The sequence below is a fragment of the Struthio camelus genome, chromosome 15 (assembly GCF_040807025.1).
Source record: "Struthio camelus isolate bStrCam1 chromosome 15, bStrCam1.hap1, whole genome shotgun sequence".
Classification (NCBI taxonomy): domain Eukaryota; kingdom Metazoa; phylum Chordata; class Aves; order Struthioniformes; family Struthionidae; genus Struthio; species Struthio camelus.
Window position 1 is genome coordinate 19,857,094 of NC_090956.1, and position 11,222 is coordinate 19,868,315.

The following is an 11,222-nucleotide window of genomic DNA, read 5'->3' on the forward strand; positions in this document are numbered from 1 at the left end:
GCCACGGGGAGCGCAGCGTGCCCCATCCGAGAGGCCAGGCCTGCGCTGCGCCGCGCAGCAGGCGGCGAGGGCGGGCAGCGCGCCCGCCGCAGGGCGGCCAGGTGCTCTTCCCGAAGGATATGTGGGGTCCGCTTCTCCCCCGGGCTCCCTGCACGCCGCCCGGGCAAACGCCAGGCCTGCGGGCAGCCCCAGGCCTGCTCCCGCTGCCTGCTGCTGCTGCGGAGGAGAAGAGGCACCGCCAGGGACCGGAGCGGAGAGACGCGGTCGGTAACACCTGACCGAGCGCAGGAAAGCCCGAGCCGGCAGGCAGGCGGCCCCGCGCCGGCCCGCCCGGGCAGCGCTTCCTCGTCCGCTGCGCCAGCACGGACGGGAGATGCCCGGGCGGCAGCGGGGCCGGCGCCCCGCGCCAGGCCGGAGCCGCAGGCCCTGCCCGCTTGGCCGGGCCCGGCAGCGCGGGCCGTGGCGCAGGCGCCGGTGCCCCCGCGAGGCGCCGGTGCCCGCCGGGCGGGCGCACAAGATGGTCGCCGGCGGCGAGGCGCCGCGCCGGGGCACGGGGCAGGGAGGCATAACGGCGCGATGGCCCCGGGCGGCGGGGCCCGGCCCCGGCTCACCTCCTCGGCCTGCTTGCGCAGCGCCTTCTCCCGCTCGTACTGCGTGAGCAGCTGCTCGTTGTCCTCCCGCAGCAGCTCCAGCTCCACCTCGTGCTCCTGGTTGTCGGTGAGCACCGAGTCCAGGTTCTCCAGCACCGTCACCACCAGCGGCATCAGCTCCTTCACCACCTCCTCGTCGTAGCAGTGGATGAGCCGCTCGAACTCGCGGTAGATGCTGTTGGCCAGGCCCGACACCCGCTCCGACATGACGGAGCCCGAGCAGTAATCGTCGCCCGGGTACCCCCCCACGCCGCCATCGTCCAGCTGGATCTCCAGCATCGTGCCGGCCTGCCAGGGGACAGCTCCGCCGCACCACCCGCGCCGCCGCCGCCGCCGCCTCGCAGCCTGCCGCCGGGCCCCGCCCCTCCGCCGCCGCCGCCGCCGCGCGCCAATGGGCGCCGCGGCGCCGCCCCCGCCCGCCGTGTCACGCGGCGCGGGGACCGGCCCGCGGCGGAGCGGCCCCGCCCCCCCCCTCCCCCCCGCCGCCGCCGCCGCCGCCGTCGCCGCCGCCGCCCGCAGCGGCGCCCCGGCTGCGCCCCCGGCCGCGGCCCGCGAAGGCTCCGGCGCGGGGGGGCCGCGCGGTCCCTGCCAGCTCGGGCAGCACCGCCGCGGGGGCCGGGGGGCCCGCTCGCCTCCCAGCGCGGGGCCGGGTCGCCCATCCATCCGCAAACCGTATCCGCACGGCCGCGCCGTCCCCCGCGCGTCTGCACGGACACCTGGGGTGGGGGAAAGGGCGGGGGGAATTTTAAGATCAAGCCCATCCGCAACTAGTTTCTTGCCTCAAGGCCTACGGCCGAACAAAGGACCGCCCCGAAGGGTCGGCTGCACCTAAGGACAGCGTGCAAACTACGCGCCAGAGTCGCGTCCGACCGCTCAGCGCTGCGGAGCGACCGCTGTACAGCAGAGCCACGGACAAAATACAGCATCTTCACGGAAGCTGCAAAGTCATACTGCATGCTGCAAAGCCAACTTTTCCCTCAGACCTGTACCTCGGGGTTAAGAATCAGCAAATCTAGCTGATTCCCACATCTTGGCTCATTTAGTTCTTCCTGACTGAAACCCGAACTCATGCGCATCGCGATCTGGCCAAAAAAGCAAACTGCTTCAGGGCAAATAGTTGTCCCAGGGCTGGATATGTTAAGCTACAAACTAGAGAGGCCTTCAGTGTAAATAGCGCAAAGGTCACCATTACTCAGCTCTCACCCGTTTAAACTTTTAAGTTCTCCATCATCTGACCAAAACCAAAGAAGCATTACCTAAATTGGATGTTGTTCACTCAGAGGCCTGATCTGGAAAGAACTTTTTTTTGGCAGAGGGGGTCAACTTCCAGCCAGAAGTGTTAGAATCTAATTTTGCCACCCAATTATGAATGTAAAACCTCCAAACACCTGCAGACCTGCAAGTTTCTTCTTAGGATCTACGAAAATCAGGGCACTCCTTTGCGTCCATACAATAGTTGTTTCAAGTTAGATATGTAATTATATTTCCAAGATCAAGGTAGCTACAGGGAAAGAAGAGAAAGACCTATTCAGACAGGAACAAGTGAACAGACAAAAACAGAGGTCAAAAGTCGCCATTTTAAGTCCTAAAAAAGAATCCAGCGCCTGAGCTTTTGAGAGCAGCAGCACAATCAGAGAGATTAATCAATAGATCACTCTAAGCAGCAGCGCGCTCTGAAAAGCAACACGCTGCCAGAAATTGGAGGCAGCCTCCAGCATTCACAGCAAATACTATAAGAGGCAAATTGAGATTCATACGATACTCATTCATTTCATGCAATACCTTCGTAGAGATTCTAACGAGGGGGTTGACATGGGAAGCAATGCTCCAAAATGCATATGTTATTGGCATTCTCCAGGTCTCGCTGTCGTGCCTAGAAAATTTCATTACGTGATTATTCCTCTTGATGCCCTTTTGTGAAATATCCTTGTGAACAACCTTCCTGTGAAGGACACCGCTTTTCATATTCTTAGCTGAGGGAGCGGAAGGATTCTGAAATATCAAGGACATACTTTACAATTCCTGACAAAGAAAAGGCAAATAAGTGAGTTAAATTCTTTACATACATCTGAAATTCAGACATTTTTCATTTAGGTGTTCTCTCATAAGAGGCAAATCTGAATTGGTCAGTAGGAAGAGAAATGGTTTACAAGCTAGGTAAGTGATTTCCATCATTGGAAGAAATGAACATAGTAGCTGACGGAGGGGTATTTCTTAATCAGCCCAGCTACTACTGTCTTCATAACTCAATGCCTTAACCAGATTTTATTATATGCAGAAGTCACTGTTCAATCACCTGATGACCAGAAATATTCAAATTAAGTATCTCTAACATTCCTTGAAGGATTCTCTCTAGTTGCAAGGGTTTGCCAACTAACTGAGATTTAAGTCTAAAAACTGATGTAGGTTTACAGTTATAGTTGCCTTTTCTAATTTTTAAACAACATAAAATACTTCAAGATTATGGAGCAAAGTTCTGTGCAAAAAAATATAAACAAAAGTTAAACTTTGCCTTTGCAGCACCCCAAATTTGTCCAAAACCTAGATCTGCTTGACAATGGAGTTTCCAGTGCTATTAATTCACAAAAACACCACAGGTTTCATAGTTTTCACTGCTGGAGCATCCACTATCACATTACTGCAACCTGACTATCCTCAGTAGGAGATTTGATTTATGTTTGTGAAAATAGAGTCATATTCTCTGCCGCTACTCTGGTAGTTAATCGCCTTTCAGTAGTGCTTACTTGGTGATATTGTCTCTTCTGAGCGCGCAAAACAGACCCGTACACCCCATCACACAGGAAGAATGGCCAAACTGGTATCTCAGGCTTTATTTCAGTAAAATGGCAGCTATTAGGGATGCCTTTTTTCATTACTGTGGCAACACTTCAGCCTGCGACTAATGAGCTGACACAGGACTTCATGCTAATTGTGCTCATTTCTGTTAGCTGCATAAATATTAACACTCAGGAAGCTACGGTGTGGCTATATTCCAGGTGCCGTTCATCCAAGTCCAGTCTTCTTACTTTTTCTTCCTTAGATTTCTACATGTCAAGAATAGACAGCTAAAACCACAATGAATGGACAACTGAGGTGTCTGGATTCTTGAAACGGATACCTTTTACTGTTGCTTTATAGATAAAAGAGCTTTTCCTGAGAAATGAATTAGCATTTCAGGCAAAGATTAAAAAAAAAAAAAACCTTACAAAAAAACCAGGCAAAGAGAGAGCCAAGAGAACTGTACAGCCCATTCGCTATAAACAAACACTTTCAGTCTGGGTGGTAAAAGAGGGAGACTAGACAAACAACTGCTTAAATTAACAGCTTAAAATCAAGGATAGGTTTTCAAACGTGGCATTGTTGTTAAAGGCTTAAATGTTGAAAAACTTGGATAGACAAGACATTTGTATTTTACAACACTATTTAAATCTGCATTTTGTGGTACAGCTGGTTTAGTCTAAAACATAGTAATTCAACAGGTCCGTTTTTACAGGCAAACAATACTTCACAGTACCTCTCCCTTAAAAGTTATTAATAATCGTTATCTGTATCTTGCTAACTGCCTTTCCTTTAGTTAGCCCTTTCGATAGTTTATGTCACTGGAATCCCAAATACTGGATTTTATTAGGCAAACTGAACAAGCCAAAGTATACAGTCTTTCTGAAGTTCAACTGGGCAATGCTACATATGGTGCAAACACTACAACAAAAAAGAGGGATATCCCACAAAGTTATACATGAGTGTATTGTTCATAGCAAAACTCAATGGCCCGTTCACCTAGAAAATAACCCCTAACATTACAGGTTATTTAGTAGACATGGAAATAGATTTTGCGTGATAGAAGAAAACTTGAAACATTTTATTCCCAGAAGAACTGAGATGCCCACTTACATTTCTATGGATCTATTATAATACAAGTCTTACTATCCCACTATAGCAAATAAGCATACCTAATGTAACCTTCTGATCCTAGTGACCCTTATATTGTCCTCAGAAATGGGAAAATGATAAATGTTTAATCTGAATGTCCAACTTATCAAATATCCAGAAAAGAAATATCCACTAAACTAGTACTAGTAAACTATTTTGTAATTATTAGTAAGCTTTTACTAAACTACTACTTACATATAGCTATTTTCCCTGCATACATGAAAAAAGCACTCAAACAGATAAATCCAACTGTTTTTTTCAGACACTGTGTCTAGAATACCCCACATGTAGGGAAGAAACAGGATATGTACTACTTTCAAGCATGTCCTCAATTGAAAAGATATAATATCAGCTCTATAAAAGATATAATAGGGTAATTCAGGCCTCAAACTCTTTTTTTTGAAAGATTTATAAAAATTTAAAGGAATAACAGTATCCTCATGGTTTTTGTAAACAATCCAAGATAAATAGTGTTTTACTTGGATTTAAATGTTCCTTTCATCAGAATTTATAGATCAATCTCTTAAGCTAGCATTTGGGAGAAAATGTGAAACAGAAGATGAAACTGAATAGTTTATTTTCACAGAGGAGGACCAATATCATCCTGGTTATATATAATCAAAGAATTGCATACAATACCCACCGGAAAACCTTTCTGTAGTCCATGCAAATTAAACAGCGTTTAAGGTAGAGGAAATTCTCATAGTCTAAACAGGGTCGTTTTCTACCATGTGTATTTGTACTGCAGTAGCATCTAAAACTCCAAGTATGAACCACAACAGCAGCATACTAAACACTGCACAAAGGCAGTAAGATCAAAAGTGGTCCTATCCAGAAAAATCTTGTGATCTAGGGGGGGGGAAAAAAGGAAAAAAAAGTCTCGCAAAAACACAGGCAACTGGGAATTTTTCCACACAACAAAATGAAAATTAACTACTAAATACCAAATATAGCGAGTTGTACATAATAACATACTCTGCAAACAGAAGTAGTAAAGAACTGTGTGGGATTATAGATACATGCATATTAATGATTTTTTAAGAAATATCTATTTCCAATGTGTATAAAACCAAAGATTAACAGCAAGATACTCAGTTAACTCCCATTTTAGAGATGCTAATCTGCTCTTAGAAATTCTTGTGAATATTATCTCTGTTTTATAGATCCAAGAAACCAAGGCAGAAGTACTAAGTGGACCACAAAGACCACATAGGGGAGGAGTGCTGGAGCTCCGATTAGAACAAAGGAGCTCGAGGGCTAAATGCAGATCCAGAGTCTGCATTTGATCTCAGTCTTTTCATCTTTTTACAGCAATGTGAAGCACCTGTGTGCCAGACAGTCTGCCTTCAGTGCACTGGCCCTTCCTGAATATAATAGAGCTGTCAATGTAAGGGACATGCCAAAATGGGTGTACTTGGATAGGTCCCAGCTATTCTCCTTTGCAGAACAGCTATAGAAAACCACTGCAGGCAAACCTCCCAGTACTCTGCCAGGTCTTAGACTCAGCTGATCTTAGACTGTGCAACGTTGAGTATGAAGGCAGCAGAAAGGCACCTCCCATGTCCAGTTCCAATTCCCATACCGAGACTAGAGAACTCAGCTCTCCTTTTGCCAAAAGGTTCCTGACATACATTTGATTTAGAGCTCTTGAAGAAGTCATTATTATCAATGATCCTAAAAGCTTCAAGTCATACAAAGAGAAAGGAGTTTATACCTACCCGAAGAGCATAATTGCAAAGGGAATATCACATCTCTTCTGTAATTAACAACCTTAAGTCTTGTTACTATTCCATCCCATGTTATTATACCTAACTATATTGCTAGTATACTACATACTACGATGACACCTTTTGGAGAAAGCTATATTTATGGCAAAAAAGCTGTTTGTCTCCCAAAAAGGAAGAACTGACAGAGATACAATAATTTTGTCTGATCTGTAATTTATTATAGGATAGATCACCAAAAAATCAAATCTCTCCTGAGACATCTGGATGTACTGGTCAGATTTTAAAATATCTGCAGCAGAGTGCAGTGGATGCAACGGGTATATACACATAAACAACAAACGTGAAGGCAAAAAATCCCTCTGAAAACCTAAAATTCAGGAAGCTGACCAGCATGTTTGGCCTTGACTCCCACCGTCTTTCACGTGAAACTCTTCAGCTAAAAAACGGTACTGATATCCAAAACAAAAATAGCATACTACCAAACTTGATTGCTACTTCAGGTGTGTTTAAAGCTAATATGAATAAACATTTACAATATCAGGCAAAAAAGGAAAAAAAAACAGGCAGGTAAAGGGTGAGAAACAGCTCATGCTTTGGTGTATTTTGGTTCATTCTTCATTATATGCAAGTATTATGTTTTAATTTCATTTAATCTAGAGGGTATATACAAGACATTTATAAAGTTTTTGCACGTTTTGCCCATGCACATAATAAACTATAATAATGAGAGCAGCACTGATTAAAACGCGTTAAAGTGCATAGCTTGATGAGTTCATGGTATTACTTACACTCCCTGCCTGTAATCTCAAAAGGTGCAGCAGGCATCCTTGAGGTGAGGTGATCTGAGGTTAATTACGTTCCCCTTTCTCCAAAAGACAGCTTGCTTGAGTTCAATGGAGTTGTTAAACCTCCTATTGAAAAAGACAGGTGGTTGTCCAAAGTTTAATTAAAAATACATTTCTGTATTTATAAACGCATAAATAATTTAACGTCTACTGATGAGTCAAGAAACTGAAGAAACACTAGATGCTGCTACATGCGAGAAAGTTAAAATTACAGTTACCACTTCCACATGAAGAGTTGGTAAGGAAAAATGTTTGCTTACGTTATCCCTCTTGTTTTTATATTGCATCTATCATAGGAACTTATATATCATCATTTTGTCATTTGTTTAGCACCAACAGGATGCTAAAAATGGATTATTTGATGGATGTGACTACAAGATCCCTGCCCTAAACAGTTTCCTATCCAAGTAGACAATACAAAGAGACAACACACAAGTAGTGATAATCACAGAATCACAGAATCACAGAATCGTTTAGGTTGGAAGGGACCTCTGGAGATCATCTAGTCCAACCCCCCTGCTCCAGCAGGGTCACCTAGAGCATATTGCCCAGGATCACGTCCAGACGGGTTTTGAATATCTCCAGGGAAGGAGACTCCACTACCTCTCTGGGCAACCTGTTCCAATGCTCTGTCACCCTCACAGTCAAGAAGTTTTTTCTCAGGTTCAGGTGGAACTTCCTGTGGTTCAGTTTCTGCCCGTTGCCTCTTGTCCTGTTGCTGGGCACCACGGAGAAGAGGCTGGCCTCATCCTCTTGACACTCCCCCTTCAGATACTTGTACACATTGATGAGATCCCTTCTCAATCTTCTCTTCTCCAGGCTGAACAGGCCCGGCTCTTGCAGTCTTTCTTCATAGGAGAGGTGCTCCAGCCCTCTAATCATCTTTGTAGCCCTCCGATGGACTCTCTCCAGGAGTGCCATGTCTCTCTTGGACTGGGGAGCCCAGAACTGGACACAGTACCGCAGGGGAGGCCTCCCCAGGGCTGAGGAGAGGGGCAGGATCACCTCCCTCCACCTGCTGGCAACACTGCCTAATGCACCCCAGGAGACCGTTGGCCTTCTTGGCCACAAGGGCACACTGCTGCCTCATGTTTAACTTGTTGTCCACCAGGACTCCCAGGTCCTTCTCGGCAGAGCTACTTTCCAGCAGGTCAGCCTGTACTGCTGCATGGGATTATTCCTGCCTAGGTGCAGGACCCTGCTCTTGCCTTTGTTGAACTTCAGGAGGTTCCTCTCGGCCCATCTCTCCAGCCTGTCCAGGTCCCTCTGAATGGCAGCACAGTCTTCTGGGGTATCAGCCACTCCCCCCAGTTTAGTATCCTCAGCAAACTTGCTGAGGGTGCACTCTGTCCCTTCCTCCAGGTCATTGAGGACTACATTGAACAAGACTGGACCCAGCACTGACCCCTGGGGGACACCACTAGCCACAGGCCTCCAACTTGACTCTGCGCCATTCACCACAACCCTCTGAGCTCGGCCATCCAGCCAGTCCTCAATCCACCTCACTGTCCACTCGTCTAGGCCACACTTCCTGAGCTTACCTAGGAGGATGTGATGGGAGACAGTGTCCAAAGCCTGGCTGAAGTCCAGGGAGACAACATCCACTGCTCTCCCCTCATCTACCCAGCCAATAAACTGAGACTAAGCAAGTAAAATGTGGATTATTTTTTAATAAACATGTGTTCTCCATTTAGCTTTTTTCTTTCTTTCTTTCTTTTTCGGACAGTTGGAACTTTTCTGTATGAAGGAATAAACACTTTTAGCATTTATTTTGATAACACCTGGCCAAGGTCTTTTTGTTTTTCATTGCTAGAAATTCCTTTTAAATGAAATTCAGCCAAAGTCCAAGGTTGTTTCTGCAGAAAATTATGGCATTACATACCAATATTACAGTTGTGGCTGAAGCAGAATTTCTGTAAACCAAACTTTCTTTTCAAGTGATTGTTCTCATTTAAAAATACCCATTCAACAGAAATTGCTTGTGCTTCCTTTGTAGAAAGTAGTATCTGGGGAGTCGACTGGCAAAATTTAGCTGCAGGAGTGGTATATGCATATTAGCACTTTTTGGATGAGATTTACCTTGTCTAGCATTGGAATTGTTTACTGGCATTCCTTTTAAGTTTAAAAGGTAGCATCAAATAATTTAATGAAACTCCTGAAGCATTTTAAAGACAGTACTTACGGAAGACCTTGTAAAATCCTATGGCAACACTAACCAACGCACATAAAGCCACAGAAGCTTCTTCCATATTTGTTAAGGTTAGGAAAAACATTCTGGAAATTTTATATAACTTCATTCATCTAGTCATTTCTGAACTGTGGTAGTGACTTGTGGTTTGACTAGAGCATGTATTTTACAAGGATACTCAGCCTCAAATTTTTAATTAGACAAGCTACCATATCCCTTGGAAATCCTGTGCTGTATTTCATTTTGAAATTTTTTATCTTTGGTTTCCAGCTACTAGATCTTAATACTTATCTTCTGCAGGACTCAGGAGCTGTCTGGAATCAAACATCATCCCTTAGTTGGTACTTACAGATCACACAGATCCTGATATTTCATTCTCCTTGAACACCCTTTCTGAGTTTGTCCAATTCTCTTCTGAGTTAAGAAAGCTGCACATAGCTTCCTAATTTATTATATGGAGTTTCTACCAATTAAATGGACTGTTAAAAAAAAAAAGCAGGCAACAATACATACTGAATACCTTCACGACCATGAAATAGCGTTCAGATTAGCTGTGTATATCTACCCACCCTACTGAGCGCACCATCAGTTTTGCAAATAGTACTGTCACTTAGTCAAAAATTAATTAACTGCTTTCATGTACTGCTTCACTCTTTTCAACCAAGGGAGAAAGAGAGTTTATCCTCTCCAGTCTCCTACATTTCTTCAGTAGTGTAAATGGCAGTAGTAGAAATATACAGGACAAACGACAAAAAGCATTTTCAATCAAGGAGCAAGACTGTGCCAATACCAAACAAGATCATCTCAGACACATCTGTTGGGAAGTGGAAAAAATCAGAGCGCTGTCAGGGGCCGTGTAATGTAATCCATGCCCTATCCAATCCTAATGATTAATCAATGAGGTATTTTGAAGGTTCTGGCAGAACTGTAACAAGAGCCTTAGGCTTCAGAGGGTGGTGGAAAAAAAAAAAAAGAGGAGGAAGTTAGGCCTTGTAGGAAAGCACGGGAGAGATTTGTTTAGTGTTCCTAAAACATCAGTGAAAGCAACTCTTGTTCTGGATGAAGTCTCTGAGATCTGCAGACATGGATTTCTAAATCCCTGAAGGCAATTCCCCTTCTTTTTTGTAATCTATTTTGAGTCCTTTACAGAATATAAGAAAGTAGAGGTGTGTCTTGAATTCAGGATTAGGACTCTGACTCTGTCTTTGAAATGCTGCAAGTAATTGTATTTGTGACAACACTATTTTGATTAAAACATAGACTTACAAACATTTCTGACATCATTTTCTTCCCATGTGCTGCTTGCAACGTTTTTAAATTGCGCTACTCGTTGCTGCGATGATGGGATTTAGCAATTCAAAAATTTCTCTTTCTCCTCTGTATCTCTTCAATGAATTTCAGAAACGTTTTCTGGACAGAGTTCTAAAAAAGGCATCTTTACTTAAAGCAAATGTCTTTTGGACATTATTCTCCAAAGTTAGCATACACTCAGTTATTATGTATATATGTATCTTCTGGCCTGTCACAGCAAACTTAAGCATGCTGCTCAGATACCCTTGAATGACATGGAAACTGTCTTTGTGAACGCACCAGTTCTGTACATAGGTAGTTCAAACTCTCCATCCTGCCCACATTAGCCATAAACGGAGTGGGGTGTTGACTTATTTTTTTGTTGTGCTTTTCATGATGGCAGATCACATAAGAGATGTATTTGTTCTCTTCCATAAAGGCTCCTGCTAACCTCAGTCGACATCAGTTCTGATAAACACATTTGTCTAAATCTGAACCATTACTGTAATGTATATCTACTGTTCATTATGATTTTTTCAATCTTCATCTGATTTTCACTTTTAAAGCTTGGGGGATGGCTTTGGCTTTCATT

General features: G+C 44.6%; 1 protein-coding gene across 49 annotated transcripts in view; it reads right to left on the reverse strand.

The window, feature by feature from the left end:
- Positions 1-1,009, reverse strand: part of MAPK8IP3 (mitogen-activated protein kinase 8 interacting protein 3) — an 83,545-nt gene extending 82,536 nt beyond the window's left edge. For 39 of the 49 annotated variants that reach the window (XM_068907987.1, XM_068907978.1, XM_068907973.1 and 36 more), the window contains exon 1: positions 612-1,007. In XM_068907987.1, coding sequence (XP_068764088.1) covers positions 612-929 — 318 coding nt within the window. In that variant the 5' untranslated portion in view covers positions 930-1,007. Of the gene's footprint in view, positions 1-611 lie in introns of all 49 variants that reach the window. The other 10 variants (XM_068907971.1, XM_068907963.1, XM_068908000.1 and 7 more) reach the window with 1 other exon arrangement.
- Positions 1,010-11,222: the final 10,213 nt, after the last annotated feature.